Raw genomic sequence first — 22,244 nt, 5'->3', positions numbered from 1 at the left:
GGCCACTCTATCAAAATAATTTCTTCAGTAATTATTCAAAAACAAAGGTCTCCTAAACCTTTACTCCACCCTCCTCTCTCTTGTAATATTAGGGACAAATGTGCCTATCCTTTCAGGCTTTGCTTCTATGTCAAGAAAAATATTACTCATATCGCATCACCCTTCTTCAAAATCGTCAGCAGAGTGTGCCAAAGCTCTACTTTTAACTTTATGAAAAAAAAGAAAAAGATTCTTCCAAAAGACAGATGCAACCCTCCTGATTTACTATGATATCCCACTTACCTCTGAATTCCACACTCATCTGGCTGCTACAATCCTCACTTGTCCTGAGATCTTTATCACCGGAGTCCTGTCTAAAGGTGCGTACACACTTCCAATTTTTATCGTTCAAAACGAACGACGAACGATCGATTGGGCAAAAATCGTTCGTAAAAAAAGTAACCAACGACGCCGACGAACGAGGAAAGTCGTTGGAAACGAACGACCGGACCGGCGGATCGGATTGGACGACGATTGTTGAACATCGTTCGTGTGTACGATCGTTCGTTGATCGTCCATGGTCTGAGCATGCGTAATGAACGAACGTTCGTTCACTTTCCTGTCGTGCACATAGTTCCTCTATCGCTCAAACGATCGTATCTATTGTGTGTACAATATCTACGAACGATCGTGTCGTTATCTCTATGTGCAGGATCGGTGCTATACGATCGTTCGTAGATATCGTGCAGGATCGTTTGTCGTTCGTTTTCCAACCTTAATAATTGGAAGTGTGTACGTAGCTTAACTGTTTTTATTATTTCTTTCCCACTTCTTCTTGTTTTCCTAGTCTTGCCAGTCAGCAATGATTCACCTATTTGAATGTATTTTTTTCTAGTTATTATTGACCCATTAGTTTCCCATTGTCTGACCTCCTTCACACAGAGGAGAGCAGTACTCCGCTCAACAGTTTACTACCAGAAATGACAAATTGTACTTTGGTATTATTACAGCAGCATTTTATACATCCTGGTCTTGGTAGTGTTTGACTATTTTCATAACCTTGTTCTGTTTGCAACCCTTCATTGTCTTTTTCTGTCTCTTTTCCCATTCCTCTATTCACCCCTTCTAGGTGTCCGTATAGACCTTGGTATTTGTGGTGCAGCTTTACTGGGTGCTAATGAATTGGAGACACCCATGCCTGACACCCATAGAACTATTAGTTCTTGACTTATATTACTCACCAATAATGTTCAGGGCCCTAATGTTCCTGTTAAAAGACATTATAGTATAATATAGTATATTAAGTATTGATTTACAAAAAACTATTCTAACCCCAAATTCTCCTCATCTTACATTCATAAAAATGACCAGACTTTCTTTTTCTGCAAATGCTGGAGAGAAGAAACAAAAAGAGGGATTGGTATTTGCCTCTCTAAACCCCTCTCATACACTTCACAAACTCAGACACCTTGACTGAGTCCCTTCAAGATTGTTCACTACATTGAATCAGCCTGTGATGTGGGACCCTAAATATAATAGGCAACTTCATTTTTGTCTTTGACCAAATTTTAATTAAATCTACATCCCACCCAAGCAGACACAAATTATCTTCAACCTTCCACCAGTATTACATAGCAGTCCATCTCCAATACTCCAGGATATCTTTTTTATTACCTCTACTTGAATCCTTTTCATCTTGCGTTTGAATCATGACATTCCTTTAGGGCAGAGGCCCCCCAACCCCTGGTCCAGGGCCCACTAGTCTAACAGGTGGGCTGTGGCTCTGGCTGGTGCACCCACCAGCGAGGTCAGAAGAAGGACCCCGCTTGGTGGGGCGCACCGGCCAGAGCCGCGGACCACGTCTTCAGGAGACATCGCAGACTCAAGGAGGTGGGCGGGTTGTGTCTCTGAACATGCATGGGGGAGTTACATAATCCCAGCCCAGCCAATAAAGGTGGCTGAAGATTGTAAGGAAGAAGAGAAAAGGGGAGCTGGCAGTGTCCAGTGATGGAGCTGGGATAGGCGAGTGGAGGGGGTTTAGTGCAACTTGAACTTCTTATGTGATGGTAATGAGCTACTTCCTACGGACAGGAGGGCTTTTATTAGTGTTTGTTACCATGTTATGACAGACACTGCTGCATTATATTTAGTGCCCGGTTTTCTGACCTCAGTTTGTCTCCCACTACATCTCCTATCTGATTTGCCCTCAGCCTGTCTGCGCTTACATTTCCCGTCTTCCTTCTGACCTCAGCCCGTCTCTCACTGCATTTCCTGTCTGCCACCAGTCCTTTACCATCCAAACCTGTCAAAGACTATAGTTTTATCTCTAATTACAGACCTATTTCATTATTATATTGTGAGCTCAAAAATATGACCAAAATTCTCTCCAACCACTTTTTGTTTAGCTCAGTACATCGATCTGAACCAGGTAGGTTTCTTATGCTGTTATCAGGCCTCTGACTGTACACAAAGAACTACTCATCTAATCCCTGCAGTTCAAGCTAAAAGGGACTGACTCTTCCTGGGAGCTCATGTTTCTTTCTGCTGACCTTCAAAAAGCATTTCATAGCCTCTCTTGAGACCATTTATCTCTTAGAAGCAATAGGTTTTAGCTGATATGCTTCCATGATTCCCCATCTGCTCAACTTTTCTTGAAGGAATACAAATCCCTGGTTTTATCCATTAAAAGTGGAACTATTTGGGGTGTTTCTTGTCTGCTCTACACTTTGCACTGGAGTAGACCCTGGTTATGGCCATCCATTCCAACCCTGATATCAAAAGTATTGATTGTAGATTCATGGGAAACAAATGTGTTATATTGCTAATGACATTTTATTGTACATTTCCTCTCCTTTTCCATCAATACGTATTTTGATTAAACTATTACAGTCTACCAATCCTCTGTCTAACTTTATCTCGCTCACTCCTGGTGCTGGATAGGCATAAGTTGCGAAACGTACTTTATGCTGGCTCATGCTCCATTCATTTCACTTTGGGGTAACCCTGAAATTAGCCCAGAATGTAATGCAGGTCAATAAAATGGTGCAAAAATAAAGATTTACTGAGAATATGAGATTTTTCTAAAAGCAGGAAAGTATAAAAAAATTTATTTTTTGGATTTGAGAATAAATCCCCCCTCCAAGTGAAATTTTTAGCTATTATTTCCGCTCATTCAATAACACTAAGCATAAGTTAGCAATCCAAGCCCTTCAACACACTTCTTTGAAAGTACCTGAGAGAAAACTCTGGGAATAGAATATCTATTATATAGATATTCTATTCCCAGAGTATCTGCTCCTTTCTTTTAGTTTTTAGAAAACTCCCTTTTCTGGAACAATGGTAAGCTGACTCACAAATATCATGGAAGGTTATGAATGGCAAAGAGGCTGCATATGCCTTGGGTACAGAATTTTACTTAACACGTTTCTTATAGAAGCAAATGACAAGTCATTAGATGGTACATGGCACTATATAGATTCCATAAGCTCAGTATTCACAGTTTTCTCCTTTTTATGGGTATAGTCAAGTGGGCATAGTGTAACATACGTGGTGCCACTGCAAAAGGGTGACAAAATTCTGGGCAAGGATATTCAACCCTAACTTCTACATTTATTTTCCCAAATCCCCACAGAGCAACATTTGTCACACATATTTTTTTATATATTACTGGCTACTTGTATCACAATAGTGATATGCTAGGGATTTTATACCATCTCTCTTTATTTCACTGAACATAACTAAACTGGATCATGGTAAATTACAAACATTTGTACATGCTTAGCAATAATCTTTCTGCCTTATAAAACATGGGATCCATAGATAAATACCTTGGATTACCTGGAAGAGAACACACACTTTAATAATATTGTATTATGTATATGTCTCTGTATATGTTTGGAGCCTGGAGTAGTTCTAGGTGACTGCTGACTTTTACTTTTGAATTCATCTGCGTTGTTTATATTATCATTTTGTTGTGATGTTTTTGAAAACTAATAAACAGACTGAAATATAAAAACAGAGCTTTTTGTCTTTGAGAAAAGGCCCTTTTATATATATAACTATATTTCTAAGGATCCTTCCATATATCCTGGTAAATCTAAATATGTATCGCAACAAGATTTGTTCTCTTGGATCCACCAGAATAAGTTAAAAAATTCAATCAACACCTTAGTCCCCTGACAAGTAGCTAGGCACAACTCCCAATTTATGGATGCTTGGCTCAAATATTGATTGATCAACTCTCTTTTAGCAGCACAGGGGGACCTTATAATGTGCAAATGAAAGTGGAAGAGGTATGATAAGAGGAAGGAGAAGTTAGCATTACATACAGGATTAAATAATATACTGTTTAATGTTACTTGCAAGTTCACTGTGTTTTCTCTCTTTGTACTCTTGAAATGAAACCTGTCAATATTCATCTAAACCAACCTTTCTCAATACCGCTGGCTATTGGGAAGGCTGCCACCCTTACAGATGTTCAAAAAGGTCATTGGAATTTGTTAGACTGACCTTGGTTCCATTGCTTAAACCCCTAGTAACCTCTGGAGGAATCCCCGTTGAGAAACACTGATGTAAACGGTCTGAAATCATAATAGTGATATAACACTAATATAAATACATGCAGGGGGCAGAAATAAAAACAGCCCAGTGCACAATACCCTCTACCATTTAGTTTACCACCCCCACCTCTTTATTCTTGGTGCACATCAGTACAGCTGTACCCTAATGTACAGATACTGTATACACATATAAACACATATTGAAAACACAAACACTGTATACATATATATATTTACCATACATCCCAACTGTTGGAGGGACTGCCTGTCTTTCAGAAATAAGCTCCTATGTCCCCATTTTTCTCGCCAGTTGTCCCTCTTTTTTGTGGATATATACATATTTATAAAATTAGTAATATTTAACCATTAACAAGCATTTTTTTTGTACTAAACCTTTCATCCAGTGTTACTTACAACCTTGATAAATAGAAAGATAACGACCAGGCCTGCAATGGCACGTAGTATAGTAGTTTGGAACTTTTATTCATACAAGGATAGTGTATAATAAATACATTGTTACTCCCTGTCATACCTTTAGTATAGCAGTCTGCTATGGAATTGGTGGGGATGCCTGTTATACAGCCTCTGTACGGAGTGAGCCAAACACAAAAGCACGAAGAATCTTTTGGGAAATCCCACATACAGAGGGCTGATAACTTGGATGCAAGGAAATGGAAAGTTATTTTTAGAAACAGTAAGATAAAACATGGTTTGTTCAGCAATTATATCTGGCACTTTTTTCTTTCTAAAAGAAAGTTTTTCGCTCTTTCAAAAAACAGAAACGTTTTCCTTTGAGAAAAGTATCTTTGACTAATAACTAATAGGCACTTTTGGTTATTAGGGCTAAACCACATTTTAATCTAAACTAAGCAATCTGATCTCCTGCTGGCAAACATTTGATTTAATTAGATTCACTTGATTTTACAATGTTGCATACTGTCATTAGGTTCAATTGTTCAGTATTTTGAGATAAAAGAGAATTTCAGGCAAATGAAATTAGCCACCTAATGTCCAGGACACTTTGCAGTTGTATTTAGGTAACAACCCTCTAAAAAAACTAGTGGCCTGACAATTTCTAGTTTTAGAACTTTCTAAACCAATGACCTGACCCCATGCCTGTGGATTAGAATTTAGCATTAAGTCAGACCTCTTAATTTACTTCTTCCAGATGCCACAGGAAGTATTAAAAACTGTACTGGCATAAAAGCCAGGCAACTAGCATATTAAAAAAGCGCGTCCGCCAATACCAACCTTCATGAGATAAGCAATGGCTGCTCCTCACCAGAAACCACAGTGCTACTTTCACCTTACTTTCAGCAGCAGTTCAGAGCCGAGGGAGTCTTCCTTTAGCTTTGGTCCCATAACAGAGGGGAGGACTTCCCAATATTCTGAACTGGCTGTGTTTGGGGCCTGGTAAGTGAATTTAAGAGTAAAGACCTGTAATAAAAGAGGAGGTCTTCTCGGGGGAAGGGGCTATACTGTGGGGATACTGTTGGATGGGAGAAGGGGATATACTTTGTGTATTCAAAGCTGTGGGGGAGATCTGTACCTCTAGGGGATTTGTGTTTGAAGGATTTGTACTGAGAGGAAAGGGTAGCATAGGAGAAGGAATCACAGAGCTTGCATTTGCAACTTTGCTACTTGCTCAAGAAGGACCTTGGACCCATTTCCTAAATTGTGAGGGTCTTCCCAACAAAAAAAAAAATCACACTGGTATCCACTGAACTGTATTTACACCATTGCCTCCACTATAATTTTCCTTAATGTACCTTATATCTAATCTCAGTATCAAATCTCATTAACAAAAATGTAATGTATTGCAACTTAGATTTCCTTATATGTGGCGCTACCATTCATTTTTATATTCAAGCTAAGTGAATGTTCAGCAAGTACAGAAAGATCCTGTTGGTCCTGCCAGAAATCCAATATCACTGTAAGATACTGTGCACTAAACACATCCCCTACATCCCAGTAAGATAAGTGAACATTCTCACCCTGAGGGTATTACTGACAGGATCGCCAGGTAAAAGTAAAAGGGAAAAAACTTGAATGAAAAAGACCAATGCAGCCACCCCATGTAAAGACTTTGAAGTGAACATTTGCTTTGCTGTTATTTTTAATTTGTATTCCTATTTAATCTCAATAATTTTTAGTTTCCCTAATCGGCTCTAAATAACTCCTTGTTCTCTTTTCACCCAGATCTAATATTTTCTGCAATTTTTGTTTTGTTTGTTAATTTTTTGGATGTGGCATTATTAAATCTATTACTTTGTTGTTCTAAGAAATGACAAACCTCCCCGCATACATAATTATGTAGCTCAGTGGGGGGGCTGATGGATGAGACATGCATGCCCGACTTTTCTCCTTGGTTACTTTTCCTTATATACTACAATCCAGGCTTTTGAGACATCAGAGTTGTACTGTGCATTATTACAGCCTCTCATAGATTTTTTTATCTATTATCTAGTATCTCTTGGCTGAAAGTGGCAGCCCTGTAATTATCCAAACTTGTATATTTTTCACACCAGTCTCCAGTCTGACTGGAAAAAGCAACAAGTAAAATGGATTCTGTTCAAGACATCATCAAAACAGCCAGTAATTCAGTCCGCTCTGTTTACTTACATTACCCTTACATCCCTGCAACCGTAAAGATAATGGTACCCCAGATAACCTATCACATGTAACCTGTCACCTCTATGGTATATAATATAAAGTAAAGCTACGTACACACGTCAGATTTTTATCGCCCGATAATCGGCATCGGCCAATTATCGGGCGAAAATCTGCCGTGTGTACAGTCGGTGTCGTCCATCGTCCGGACGACCGACCTGCCGGATCCACGGACGATGGACGACAGCCGATCGTAATGAAAGTGAAGGGGAGAGCGCGCAGCAGGCTGCCGCTCCGTCGCTCTCCCCCTCCCCTCTCCATAGAGCATGAACGGTGCTGTATGTACAGCACCGTTCATGCATCGTGCACTGCCAATTTTTGTCCTTTCCAACGACAAAAATTGGCAGTGTGTACGCAGCTTAAGGCTCAAATGTGATTGGAAGCTCTGGGGAAGAATATGATGGTGAAAAGAAGATTTTACCAACAATTGACTTAGATAAGTGAACAGATACTTTGCTAGGTAAAATATTTTACTATTTTAGTAATCCAGCACCAATGTTTTGGTAGTATATTATTATTTTTATTCCATACACTGGATATTTAAAGCATATGTGTAGTCTCAGAAACAAAAAGCTATACTGTATGAAATGGTAAGAAATGATAGAAATTGCTGTAATGCTTTTTTTTAATCTTTATAAAGTTTTAAGCTAATTGCATATGTAGCCTTAACCCCATACTAATTGTATATGGAGTTAAGTTGGAGTAAAAATGTTTATTTTTGTCACATATATGTAGTGCAGAAATTTATTCTGCTTACATTTTGCTATAACTATCTCACAGCATGCTAATGAAAAGTTTAAATGAACCTATTACATTTTTATTACATACCTTCCATTTCTGTATGCAGTGCATGAAGGTCATAGCTGATGGGAGAAAATAAGCTAGGAAGCTTCACCCTCAATGCACGCAGTATTCTTGCCCACATAAATGCCTTTATGGGTGGATGCCAGTCTGTAGTAGGTGTTCCCAGGCAGGCTGTATTTGCAGTCTGCTATAAGTAGTGCACTTATGTGATGCTAAGATCATAACTGAATGAACTGAAATCTAATAAATGGAAAAGGCCAGGAAAGGTAAGCCTGGTGAGAAATAGACTAGATGATGCTTGGTGCCTCCCAGTCACCATGTAAGGATTATTTCCACCATTCACCAAATAAAAAGGCATTCTTTCTCCCACAAATGGAAAGGAGCAATCCTTTACTTACCACCAATGTAAGGGCCATTCTTCCACTTTCCACCAATATAAGGGGCATTCTCCCAACTACTGTAGGACATGTCGATTGACCATGAATCAACATTTTTCACCATTAAAACATTATAAAAATAATGAAAACATTTCCATTGAGCTCCATTGTAAGGGGGCATTCTTTCGGTCAAAAACCACCCATGTAAAGAGGTAATTTTCCCACTTAATAGCAGTTTAAGAGGAATGAATGACTTGAAATGTAAATGAGAATAAAGAACCAAAAGGATGAATCAGTAACACAGATACCAAATAAACATTGGAACCAGCTTAACAATACAATTATAATGACTACAGACAGACTGATACTTTAGGTACTTCATTCTATTTAAACTTCAGGTTCTCACTTATGGTTCCCTGGTAGGTGGAAAGCACATGATGTATTGGAGGAGGTTACTTGCTATGGTGATTCTTTAAGACTTCTATCCATTACGCCATCAGAAACCTAAACAATGCTTAGGAACCAGAAAAGTATAGATCTAAAATATCAGGCGATGTAAAATCTATGCCAGCCCCATACAGGCCAGGGAGTTAAAAAAAAAAGAGATTTTTATATTGCAGGTATGCAGTTCAATTCATAATACAGTAGTTTCCCAATAAACAGATGGTTACTTGAAACCTTTAATTATTTTGTAAACAACAAGACATGAAGGATGGGAAACTAAAGTAGTGAATACATGTTGATTACTTTCTTTTTTTTTCTTTCCTTCATGTAATCATTATGTGTCATCAGTGATATATATTATTACAGTGAAATTATTTTGGTGGGCTACTAATTATGCAAATGGTTGCAGATGTAAAGGACTACAATGTCATTGTCCTAGAGCAACCAGCCTCCTATTTTTAAATTACCATCACAGATGCCGAATGGTGACTATTGGCAGCACATTTTTCATACCAGTCAGGTGTAGACGTGCAGACGGGTCTTGTTAGTTGGCTTTGCTTCTAGTTTACTATGACAACTAGAGCCAAAACCCAACACAAATATTGATGTTGTCCGCTCAACAGCTGGAAGGGCTATAACACTGTTAGTAAACTTTTGTTTGGCTGCTGCATTTAGCAAAAAAAAACAAAAAAAAAATGTAGGTTTTCCAAATTTAGGGTTCCATAAGACAGTGATGGGATAACGGCTGTACTATGATAAGCCTAGGTAAGTAATACACCAAATCCTCCCCCTGTTCAGTGATGGAGCATCTTGTGGCCTAATTTAATGATTTTTACCAATGCCTTGACTCTGGCAGAAAAATGTGTTCGAATTCTGCATCTACTGAAACCTGAGATGACCGCCTGGTGAATTTATCTTTTTTGAGTGTAAGGAAATTTGATGTATTTTCTTCATTTTTTTTTATTTTTAATTTTGTGCTTACATACAATGTTTGTCACCAATATGACAACCAGAAAGCATATTTATGAACCCAGTAGATATTAAGACCAATGTTCCCATACCCCTCATGTCCAAGAAATATGTATAACCATTGTATGACATGAATGGAGAAGCAAGTCTGTGTCTAGGAGAAAGTCTTTGTCTCCATTAATCGAGCACACTCCAAAGACAAACAAGGATTAGCCCTCAAAGAAATAGTCAAGGCAGACCTAGAACAATATCTGCGGTATGAATGTTTTTAATCCACTGATAGTAATGAGACACGTAGACAACCATGGACCCTTATGCAGGGGTTTTGCAGAAGTTTCTGGTCTACTGTAAAAAAAATATCACTAAAGGTATTCCTTAGTAGTTCTGACACACTGATAGCAGAAGATATAGTAGTGGACAGCATCCTGCTAGCTTGTCCTTCCTTGTGCTTCCTCCAGCGCTCCCAGTCTACGATGCAACAGCTGTTCCACTGGCAGGATCGGACAGGATACTGTGCTTTGTATTGTTCAAATCTTCAGTTCAGACACAGACACACGACAGGGCAGCACAAGTTGTTAACGCACAATGGGGAGATTAGATAGGGCGTAAGGAAATACAGAAAGAGGTAGAGGGGCTGCAGATAGAATGGCTGGTGAAGAAGAAGACTCAGGTTTTGTTCTCATCATAGATGTCAAGAGAGGGTTCAATAGTAGACAGCTCTGTTTCATAGCCAATGCTCCGTGGGGAAAGCGAGTTCCGATGAAAGAAGAGGCTACCTGTAATATAAGCACAAGAGACAGCTTGTATGAAAATTGCTTTGTTTCATTGCCCTTAGCTTTTTTGTAAAAAAGTCAATTAAATTAAAATATCAATACACATAAAGACTTAATATACTCCATGTCTGATAATACTTTAGAATGAGATTCCCAGGCAACAAAAGCCTTGCGTTTGAATGAAGCCCGTTTATAGTAATAGGAACAGGAACGCATTTCCCCATTCCCTTAGAAAGGATTATACCAGCCATCCAAAAAGTTTCCAGGACCTATGAGAAGAATACCTAAGCTGAGCATACATGTTTAAGGAGCAATCTGATGGCTGTAAATTCATGTCTGATCTATAAAATCCTTCCTTGAAAATAAAATCCTACCATCCAGACTTTTAAATCGGCCAGACTGTACTGTGCATTATTACAGGCTTTCACAGCAAGTATCCCTTGGCTGAAAGTGGCAGATCTGTTATTATCCTGACCTTAATTTTTTTCACACCAGTCTGACTTGGTGAAGGAAAAATGAAAATTGATTTGTTTTAAGGCATCATCTAAAACACAATAATTCAGTCAGATCTTTCTAGCTTTATTACAATGGAATCTAGGTTTCATTTACATCCCTTTGCTCTATATAATGTAAGAAAGATATTGCTAATCTATTACACCTCTAATACATCTTCCTACACAATAAGGACAAATGTGACTGGTAGTTAGGAGAAACATTTGTGTCAGTGGAGGGCAGTTGTACAAACAGATCATTCTCATTACTACTATATGCAGAGCGGTGCGGTTTACATATTGTGTGATACACCAGGACATCACACATAGACAGCAATATCTGATGATACCAACAATGCATTGTGCTTTAGTGTGTTTTGCCAATGCACTGCTGCATGTATTTCTGCCCATTTCAGTAGAATGTATGACAACACACATTTCTATAGTGGGAACAAGGTCTTAAAGCTACAAAAGTGATGTAAAATGTGTTTTTACTGATTGACATCATAAAATTCTTGGAAACAAAAATAAACACGTATTAGACAACATGGATTGGGAAGATAGGATTAGAAGGTCCATTGTTCCTCTAGAGAAATTCTATATTTTATATTCACAGTCCAAAACTGAAATTACTACTTGAAACTTGTTCATACTGTTGGCTTGATTCACTATAAAATTTGTATATCATAGCACTAAATGCTCATTTTAAATTGTCCATGTTTGAGGCAGTTTTTTTTTTCTTTTACCACTTCAAATATTCTGCCCTTGTTATAAATTAAAAAATAGTATATAGGGATAAATAATATAATTAAAGGGCAAAAGTAAGGATATATGCATAGGAGCTCCCACTGTCCAGGATGGGACTGCTTCTGTATAAGCAAATGGCAATGGCGGTTCATAATTTTATTCATGCCAGATTAGTTTAAATACTATATACCTATTTATTGTACAGCGCTACATAATAATAAAATATAATATAATAATAATATACATCTAATGACATGTTTTTTCCAATCCAGACACTAGATGGAGCATAATCACAACATAACAGACAAGGAGCTGCCCATATATAACAGACATGAAATAACAATGGATATTATTAGGTCTCTGGGTTAGAAACTCTATAGAAGGTGTTTCATTGTTGTCAGCATGGACACATGACTGGTTAGGAGCTATGGAGCAACATCCTATTTATGGGGCAGCATTATGTTGTCCTGAATAATGTGGGATCAGACCAGACGGCCAGACTTCCCTCCTCCCTCCATGTGCATCAAGGAATCTTGGACACCCATGACGCTGTTCCTACATCCTTGAAATAAGCCCCAAGACCTTCCATTATGGAGCTGCTCCAGCCCTGGTAAACTAGTCATCACAATTTGTTCCTAGTCACAATTTGGATCTGAATCAATAACTAGCTAGCTTAAAGTTAGGGTGAGGAGGAAGAAAAATTCTGCAGCATCACATAACTAGTATAAAGACATCTGAACACAGAAGACAAAACAAGGTTTTAGATAGTGCTTGATTGAGTGTCTGAGCAATCAGAGTGAATAGAGATTCACCTTATTTACTAACAATACCTTTACAAAGTGAACAAATCAACCCCAGTGTGGAACTGGGAATGCAGAGTAGCCAGTAAACCCCTGGAAAACATAAAACAATTCCCCTTATCTTTTTTGGCTAAAACAGTTGAAAAGTAGTTCTGCATATAAAGCAGACATCACAATTGCATACTTTATTAGAAGTATTTTTTAAAATCACAAGGAAGGAGTTTGTACATAGGTTCATCATCCAGGTAAGCCCAGGGTAACATGATCTCTCAATATCTCAGATTCAGTGACAGGACTAGTGGGGTTCTATTCTCCCCAAGCCTGGGTGTTCACATGTCATTTACAGCAATGTCCGTATATAGTGAATACCAGTTGAGCCTGTCGTACCCAACACCTGAAAACTGAACTTCAATCCAGGTAAAAGGCAAATACACTGAGGATCAAATCAAACAGGAATTGCCTGCACAATGACCTTCATGGAAGAAGGTCCTTCATTGAAAATTTTTAACTAAAAAGTTCTGAAAGCACATTGGATTTTTAGTTCCTGTAAATAAAAGGTATTAGAAATTAAGGTCATTGTTTAAAAAAGTGCTACATGCAGTTTTTTGAAGACATAATATAGGTGAATTCTGTCATAGATACTTCTCCCAACCAGTCAGCATTTTTTCTGTACATGTACAATGAGCCACTTATGAGTAACTCAGTCTGTAGTCTTGGTGCAATCCTCCATCGGGATAAAGCAACTCTCATGTGTGAGATATTAATTTTTTGGTCCAGTCTGATCAAAAGAATAAGGACTCCAAACCCAAAAAAAGACCAAAAGATGGAAGCACCAGCAACAGTAGGCAATGTAGATGTAAGCGTTGGAGGGGATTCCTTTGCTGGGTAAGATACCATACTGTGCAGAGGTAGCCCTAATATTTAAGGGTTTTTACTGTTTGTATTATATATTATTTAAAATTGACTTATCTAAAATCCATTAAAACCTTGACTGCTGAAATAACTATGCTTCACCTATCCTCTACCTCCATTTCAATGCAGTATTACAGATCAGCATTCCAAACCACTCCAATGCTGTACAATGTACATGCTTTACACCCAGGCCATTCTTACTACCGGTATGAGAAAAACGCTCCATGCTGCACCATCTGCTTCCAATATACCAGAATGACATTATTCAATTTGTAGTTTTATCCTTTTTTTTCTCTCTCTCTCCATAGGCCACTTGATATCTAAATGCTATTATGCGGATTACAGAACAATAACAACAACATGAAATTGTACTGGATACAAAAACATAAGGCTAAGCTTTCCATTGTTGTATAATGAGCTAAAAATTAACTTCCATTATCCTCGCTGACCTGGTTTAGGGAGCAGAGGGCTACATGTTTTTATATAAAACTACTGCAGAGCAGTTTTAAAGCAAACCCACAATAAGAGAAATACATGAGCTGTCATTAATAAAGCCTTCTAAAGATGCCAGCTCTGTGGATGTCAAACTGATCCATAGGCTTCAATACCTTCTAAGGCCCTGACTCTGCAGTAAATTAAGCCAGAACACTTGATGTGGCAACAACGATCTCTAAACTTTTTATGTATACAACTTACCCTTGAAACAATGAGCGGTGATCAGACAATTTTGGTAGCAATGGAAGAATAGGAATGATCAATTGACCCTTTTTAGCAATCACAATCTACCGACCTGTCTTTGTTAAGTTATGTTCTATAAAAAGTCCCTGACTATCATTACTGATAAAAGGCCACCAGAAAATCCCTGTTTTTTTTTTTATATTACGTCAGTTCTTATCATGTATTCCAACAATCTTTGACAAAAGACGTTTACACATTACCATTTGCTAACCGTGGAAATAGGAGATAGCTGTTTGTCACAGTCATTTACGGCTATAACCTGAGAAAAGAGCTTAATGTATTACGGGGATGTGTGAAACTGCTTCCAGCACAGCAATAAGTTCTCATTATGTGCTGCCAACCACCTGATGTTGTTATACATATTGTATGTCTACTGGTTATTTATCTAAATATCTGCTAATCCGGGTGCAAAGCCCAGCATTGTTTCCGTCCACTGGGAGGGACTTTTTTTTTTTTTACATTCTTTACCTAAGGCTGTGATTATGTTACAGCATTCTCCATGCTGGGTAAAACCAAACTTTTACCCAGATCCCAGTGGTCTGTGCTGTTCATCCCTTGTATTCAAACATTCATATAAATAATGCCAGAACAGATCAGTATAGATTGACAGCCAACTCCAAGAGGTGCGTTGTGATGTATTACACATAACATTTAATTCTTGCTCTCAGTACTGTATTTGCTTGTATGTATGTGTATGTGTGCAGGCATTCAAATAATTAGAATTTCTAGAAAAGTTTTGACTTTTGAAAAACATTATTGTTTTCTAGGTCTCCTACAATGCTTCTGAATCCTTGGTACAGTGCACCTGATTTGGACTGTTCTCTGATTGGCCAGTGTGGATACAGAGTGAGCATTGGCCCTCTCTGGACTCCTTTATCAATGTCCATTCTAATGTTAGCCACCACATATAACAATGTTCAGTTTGCATTAACCATCTCCTATCAATGAGTCCTCCCCAAACGCAACCAAAGTTCACTTCTCTGCAAAGTATCTCCACCTGCTGCCATAAGTCTGTCCTTTTTTCCTATGAACATACAAGGCCTCATGCTGCCTAACACCATGCAAACAATCTCTACCTTCACCAGCACCACCTCCTCTCCTATAAATACAGAGGGGGAAATAAGTATTGAACACGTCAACGTTTTTCTCAGTAAATCTATTTTAAATGGGGCTATTGACATGACATTTGCACGAGATGTCGATAACAACCCTAATAATCCACACATAGAAGAAATTAAAACAAATGCCTCCATAAATTTAGTCATGTGTAATAAAGTTGAATGGCACAGTTAATAAGTATTGAATACTTGAGGAAAAGGAGGTGCAAAAAAGACATGGAAAGCCAAGAAACCTGCTGAAATCTGTCAGTATTTGGAAAGCAATCTGTACCCTATCAGTGCACATTAGTCCTACTTGATGGCCTCTAAAAAGGTATCTCATTACCAAGGTATCACACAAGAAGCATCTCATGATGGGTAAAGGCAAAGAGTACTCTCAAGACCTTTGTAATTTTATTGTTGCAAACAATCATAATGGGATTGGTTACAGACTTATTTCTAAGCTTGTGTTCCATTGAGCACCGTTGGGGCCATAATCCGGAAGGGGGAAGAACATAATTTTACCCTAAACTGGCCACAACTAGGTGCTTCTTTCAAAATTTCTAACAGAGTTTTAAATTAATCAGAAGAGTTGTCCAAGAGCCAAGGACCACTCATGGAGACCTTCAGACCCCAAGACCCCGAATTAGCAGGTACAGTTGTTTTAAAGAAAACAATGAGTAATACACCGAACTGACATGGCCTCTATGCATTCGCACCACACCAGACTCTAGTGCTAAAAAAGCATGTTGAAACAAGTTTGCTGCACAACATTTGGATAAACCAGTGAAATATTGGCAGAATATATTCTGGTCGAATGAAATCGAAATGGAACTCTTTGGATGTCATTGCACACAGCATGTTTTTATAAATGGATAAATGGCACATTACCCATAAAACACCATACCAACAGTAAAGTTTGGAGGTGGGAACATCATGATGTAGGGCTATCTTTCAGCAAACATCACTGGCAGATTTCATATAACTGAAGGAAGGATGATTGGGGAAATGTACCGGGACATTCTTGATAAGAATCTGCTGCCATGTACCAGGATGCTGAAGATGAAATGAGGGTGGACACTTCAGCAAGACAATGATCCCAAACACACAGCCAAGGAAATCCTCAATTGTTTCAGAGAATAAAAAATAAAGCTGCTAGAATGGCCCAGTCAATCACCCAACATGAGTATAATTGAAAATCTATGTAAAGAAAGAAGTGTCAGAGTTCAACAAAGACCCTCCCCCTCCCCCAGGAACCTTCAAGATTTGAAACTGTATGGTAGAATGGACCAAGATCACAGCTGAGAATTGTATGTGACTAGTTTCTTCACACAGGAGGCATCTTTAAGCTGTCATTACCAGGCTTAAAGTCTTTTTACTAAGTATTAAATACATTTCAGTAAACATGTTCAATTCCCTATTCCCTGTGCCATTTTTTTAAACACAGATAACTTAATTTATGGACATATTTATTTGCTATCATTTCTTTGTATGTGTGAAATACTTCTGGTGTAAATATCAGGTAAATAGTTCCATTAGAAATATATTTACTAAAAAAAATGTTGATGTGTTTAATACTTATTTCCGCTGTATGCTCCCTCTAATGCCAACACCCACCATGCAGAGCATCACCACCACTACTCAACCCCAGGTCTTCTCTTCCTCTCTTCTAAAAACCATGACATGACTATGGACTTTGTAAAGTGCTGCGTAATATGTTGGCACTATATGAATAAAAGTTATGAATAACAAAAGTAGCGATATTCACAGCTTAACCTCAGCAATCTTTCTCTCCTATTAACTTGCCAACCTTTATGAATTCCTTCTCAAGGCAACTTTAACTCCTGTCATTCTGCTGTCATTTTTCTCCCATTTTCACTAGTGTCACCATCCTATTAGCCTAATATTGCTCGGTACCCCCATCTTCTTCCCTTGCCCCCCCTCCACACTCCTCTTGTCTTTCTGAAGCCAAAGCACAGCTACTTCTTCCACCTGAGGAAGCAGTTTTACACAGTGAAACGCGTAAAGGGTCTTTACTCAAAGATCCAATGTATTCCTGAAAAAGTGTGTGAAATTCTATGGACTATAAAAGGATTTTTTTTTATCTTTTGGAATTTTTACAATTCAATAGGTTTGGTAATGAAAATTCATATCATTTTTTATCCCCAGAGATAACCCTGAAAATCAAAGAAGCATTTTCTGTTCTTTGGATGTGCCGGAAACAGGTGGCCTTAGCCTCACCAAGACCTGTAACTTTTTTGGGGAAACAGTGCAACTTCAGTGGTGGCAGGGATCAAACCAGCAGACCTAATAGTAATATGGAGCAGACATGTAAAATTTGACACTTATGAATTATTTGCATGTAATTTCAGTGTAGATTCACCCATTTGTTCATAGAAGATATAGCATTTACCATTGTAACTGCTGTGTTGTTTTGATAATTGACCACTAGGTGGCAGATTAAACCAAGGGGCATGATTTAATAAAGTGGAACTAAACTGAAAACAAAAAAAATCACAATTACCTTTAATCCTGCAGATGGTCCTTCCCACCGCAGCGATCAAGACTGAAAGGGGAGGTTTTGCAACCTTTTTTGGGTATTCAACTTAAATAAATAAAAAATAATTAACATTTTTTTCCTGTACATATAATGGGTTGTCTACCCTTTTATGTAAAGTGAAAATGTTGAGTTTAGGTACGCTTTAAAGCTCTTCAAGACTGGAGAAAATACACTTTTATCAGTGAACATGCGTGGTGGCAGAGCAAGTAATTGTATTGATAGGAGCCAAATAGAGAAGTGTAGAGAGATCTGACTGTCAGCTAATTTCAGATGAACTGACTGAAACAATTTATAAAAAAAAACAATAAGAATTACCTAACTGCTGCAGGGTAACTTGGCCCTCCTGATCTGTAAGGACTGTGCTGTGTGAGTTGTGTGAATTTCTTTATTGAATAGACAGAAAATTATTTGGCAGGTGAAACAACCCCCTTTTTCATGTTTTTCCATGCAGAAAATGCATAAAGAACAATGATCCTTGTGTAGGCAAACAACAAAAACGAATAATAAACCTGTTAACTGTGGCTTTAGTCTCACCTCAGTGTTTCATCAACAAAAAGTATCCCTTATAATTATGCTAATCCATTTCAATCCGTAAAGGATATTGAAAAAAAAATCCTTTATTTCCATAAAATCATTTTGAAACTTTGCACTATTTAAATTAATAGTGCTTTGATTGTTTAATAAGCGATTATCTCATGGTTATCAGGTTGCATTGGTGCATTTGTTGGCTATCCAGGACTACCAGACTTTTTTTTTTTAAGTACTTGCTTTCTTCGGGCTGCATAGATGAAATGAAAAGGTAAAGAGGCATTCATTGATTCGTCAAGGTAGAGAACATTGGAGGTTCTGGGTGTTTGTTTACAACAGTTCCTCATATGTATTCTAGCAGAGTGTTTATCTGTTTGCACACAGAAACAAGGGGTGCCAAAACTTCTGCATGATTGTACCTGATAATCAAGGGATTGTTATTCCCCTCACAATCATGTAAAAACAATGCAAAATATTTGCAATATACAAAAAACAAGATAACAATGATCAGAGCAGGATGTACCATGTCAAGCGGTAATAAGTGGACTTTTAATCCCACTGAGGGGTGTCTGGTTACAGTGAACACGCTCTGAGGATATTGGGTTTCTCTTCCATCAGCAGTTGATTTGATCAGGATCCTAATGGAGCTCTTTGGTCTTTTGGTTTGAACAGCAGAGCTCAAGATTGCTGTATTATGCCATTAACCTCACATTACACAACCTGATAATAATAACCTCCACTAAAATAATGAATCCTGTGTATATAGCTACAGATTCTGCTACAGCATTAGATATTCTACTAAAGTGGACATGTCAACATGAATAACCATCTCTAATTACACAGAAGGAGCCAGCAGGGCACATAACAGTATTTCATCAAGAAATGCTTATTTTTATAGATATTCATTTAGAAATGGTTAACAAAGCAATACTAAGTCAGAATGTTAGGGAACAAACTAGTCTGTGTTATGCTGAAGAATATTCAAGAAGAGTGGCTCTTATAGTAAGTTAGTATAGTTAGTTTTAGTCACATGATCTATGATTCAATAATACTTTTGGGCATATTTAAAAACCTAATTAACAGCTGCACCACGCTGATAGAGATTTATTCCTACTTTTGTTTGCATCTCTGAAAGAGTTTAACTCTTCCATAATCTATGCAAAAAAAAGTTTTGGCTGTGACTAAGACCTGTTTTTTTCATGAACACACATATTTTCTATTGTATTGTAGGGATGCTGAGAAATGTAGTCTGGAATATCATGGTATTTCTACAATGGATGTCAAATTTCTATTTAGATAGTTAAATGTTATTTGCTCTCCCATTGGGTGAATTTAGAGATGAGAGGAGGATGAGAGTGAGTGCAAAGGTTTGTTACGTCCGCATGCTAGCAAGTGTTGGATCGCAGTCGTGTTTAGAGCTCTGTAAAACGGCAAAGATTCAATACTCATCACAAATTAAGCTTCTTCTTTTACGGGTAATGTTTTCTTTTATTTTGACAGGCAAAAGTACACTTACAGCAGACATGAGGATTTGTTTGGAGTTTGGTCCAATGTATACGTTGGCATAGTAATTGTCAATGTGTAGATTTTTGGGAGATATAATTTCTTTATAAATAGAAGGGCAGTACACATTTATGCATAATCCAAGCAGAGGGGTCAAAAATAAACTAGGACTATCTCTAGTCTGTAATATAAGCCTGTGCATTCTGCAGACTAGACTACATACCCTAGGGAGGTAAGACATTGTACAATGTTTACAATCACACTGTGAAGTACAACGACAGTCTGTACAGTTCAGGATTGGTAGATTATATATGATTATGCTAATCTATAAATTGTAACCTTTATCTGTAAATGATATAATTAAGGATGAGAGATTCAGGAGAAAGGCTACTTCCTATGAAATCTTCATATAGGAGTGCTACTCACAACTAGAAGTTCAATGGTTAATTTCACTGTGCGGCCTAGTTCTTCAGTGCTGAAATGCATTACATCATATCAGTAAGTGGCTTCCTAAACCCATACATCAATGGAGGTCTATACACCCCAGCTGTAATCTATAATGATTAATGAATAAAGACGGCAGTGAAAGGTCAATAAGAATCTGGTATCATGCACAGTACTCCAGTACTACAGTATTTTGTTTATGAATGAAGAACTTGCACATACCAATTTTGGAAAGAAAAGAGAAAGGACATTCACAAAGTCATTCATACACCTAATGTCATTTACAGCTTCCATTTTCTGCCAGATAAAATTCCTCTGGAAATAGCAAGCTGTACTGAGCCTTGTTTGATCAAGGTTGACAGGCTGTGGAAGGATGAATAACGGAAAAAGTTAGAAAGGTGTCTATTGGTCATTTGTTTCACCAAAGAAAATTGAGATGATATCAGTAAAGACATTAACAAGTTGTTAGATTACCTTTTAAACATGATCACCTAAACATCCAGTTTATAGGTAACAGTCACAAACTGCACCTAATTACAGCATAAACTACGTAGGATGGGTATTGTTTTAATATCAGCTCTAAAGATTAGGAATTTGAAACAGAACCTGAACTATCAAGGCCAAAAAAAGCAAAGAATTATTTACTCTCAGGAGCTGATCTTTCCTTATTGTTAACATCTTTTTTCTCCATTGCTTATACCTTCTGCCCTCTAATGCAATTTGCCACCCCTGCTGAATGCTGGGGAAATGTAAAGGGAACAGCAAGACAAGTGCAAAAATTCACACAATGGATTAGACAGAAGGCAGGAGATTGCTTGCTTACAGTTTTCCAGTAAGAAGAATGGTGAGTAGCACAGTAATGATGCCTCTACATTGTGAGAAGTTTGCACATTGCCCTATGTCCTCACAACCAATACAGTCTGACAGAGTCTCCAAACCTTCCTCTATCTAATACAATAAAAACATTTCTGCTACAGGTCCTTCTGCTTTTAAACCCTGTAAATTTTATGGTTACTTTAGTAAGAATATCTGATTAAAATGTTGGTGCAATAGCTTTTTTGAGTTCCTCCTTGGCATGTTCAACTCACATCAAACTGGTAAGACAGAGCAGTCACAAAAAGAATGCTACAGCTGTCCTTAGAGACAAACCATCAGAAGACGTGGATAACAATGGATTTTAGAAAAAGTTCCACATTTTTTGATACAGCTCATTATTTTTTGAAATTAAAACCAAAACACAATTTCACTCCACAGTTCACCAATCAAAGAATAGTAAAGAAAGATGACATACTTGTTGCTCCATAAAGCATACCTGTCTGTCATAATAAACAGACTTTTTGTGATAATAAAATGAAGCTCACAATATGAGTGACCACTTCTCATATGGGACTTTTCAGTCAATTATAAGATGTACCAAATAGTAAGTTTATATTCTATAACTTCAGAAACTAATCAGAAAAAAATCTATGAAAACGAAGAATCTATGAAAGCAAAAAAAAAAAACCACTATAAAGTACTCACCAGAATTCGAGCCTATGGAGGGTCAAACCCAAAAGGTTTTTCCCAGAACATCCGTGCTTTCTGCTCTATCCACATATCCCTCATTCTTTCCCACTTGTGATAGTATCTTCCTATAATTTGTTACTTTTCCTTTTTGCCCAGCAGCCTGACACACAGCTATGGTATGGCTAAAAAAAGAGCCTACCGAAGACCTTGGACCAGGGAGGTACTATACACCTGTGACTATGGTTCCTATACCACTATAATACTTATTACACGGGATTGGCCCTGATGTGGGAGATCTTGAAAAAAAGCACTGGATATTTTTTAAAGATATTTTTTTTCCTAT

General features: G+C 37.7%; 1 protein-coding gene across 2 annotated transcripts in view; it reads right to left on the bottom strand.

Moving 5' to 3' along the window:
- Window positions 1–9,768: 9,768 nt before the first annotated feature.
- Window positions 9,769–22,244, bottom strand: part of RNF130 (ring finger protein 130) — a 160,703-nt gene continuing 148,227 nt past the window's right edge. For both annotated transcript variants that reach the window (XM_072400578.1, XM_072400577.1), the window contains one exon: window positions 9,769–10,578. In XM_072400578.1, the coding sequence (XP_072256679.1) occupies window positions 10,575–10,578 (4 nt within the window). In that variant the 3' untranslated portion in view covers window positions 9,769–10,574. The remainder of the gene's footprint in view (window positions 10,579–22,244) is intronic.

The sequence above is a fragment of the Pyxicephalus adspersus genome, chromosome 2, assembly GCF_032062135.1.
Source record: "Pyxicephalus adspersus chromosome 2, UCB_Pads_2.0, whole genome shotgun sequence".
Taxonomy (NCBI): domain Eukaryota; kingdom Metazoa; phylum Chordata; class Amphibia; order Anura; family Pyxicephalidae; genus Pyxicephalus; species Pyxicephalus adspersus.
Note: the sequence above shows the minus strand (reverse complement) of the source record. Positions and strands in the feature narration are given on the sequence as shown.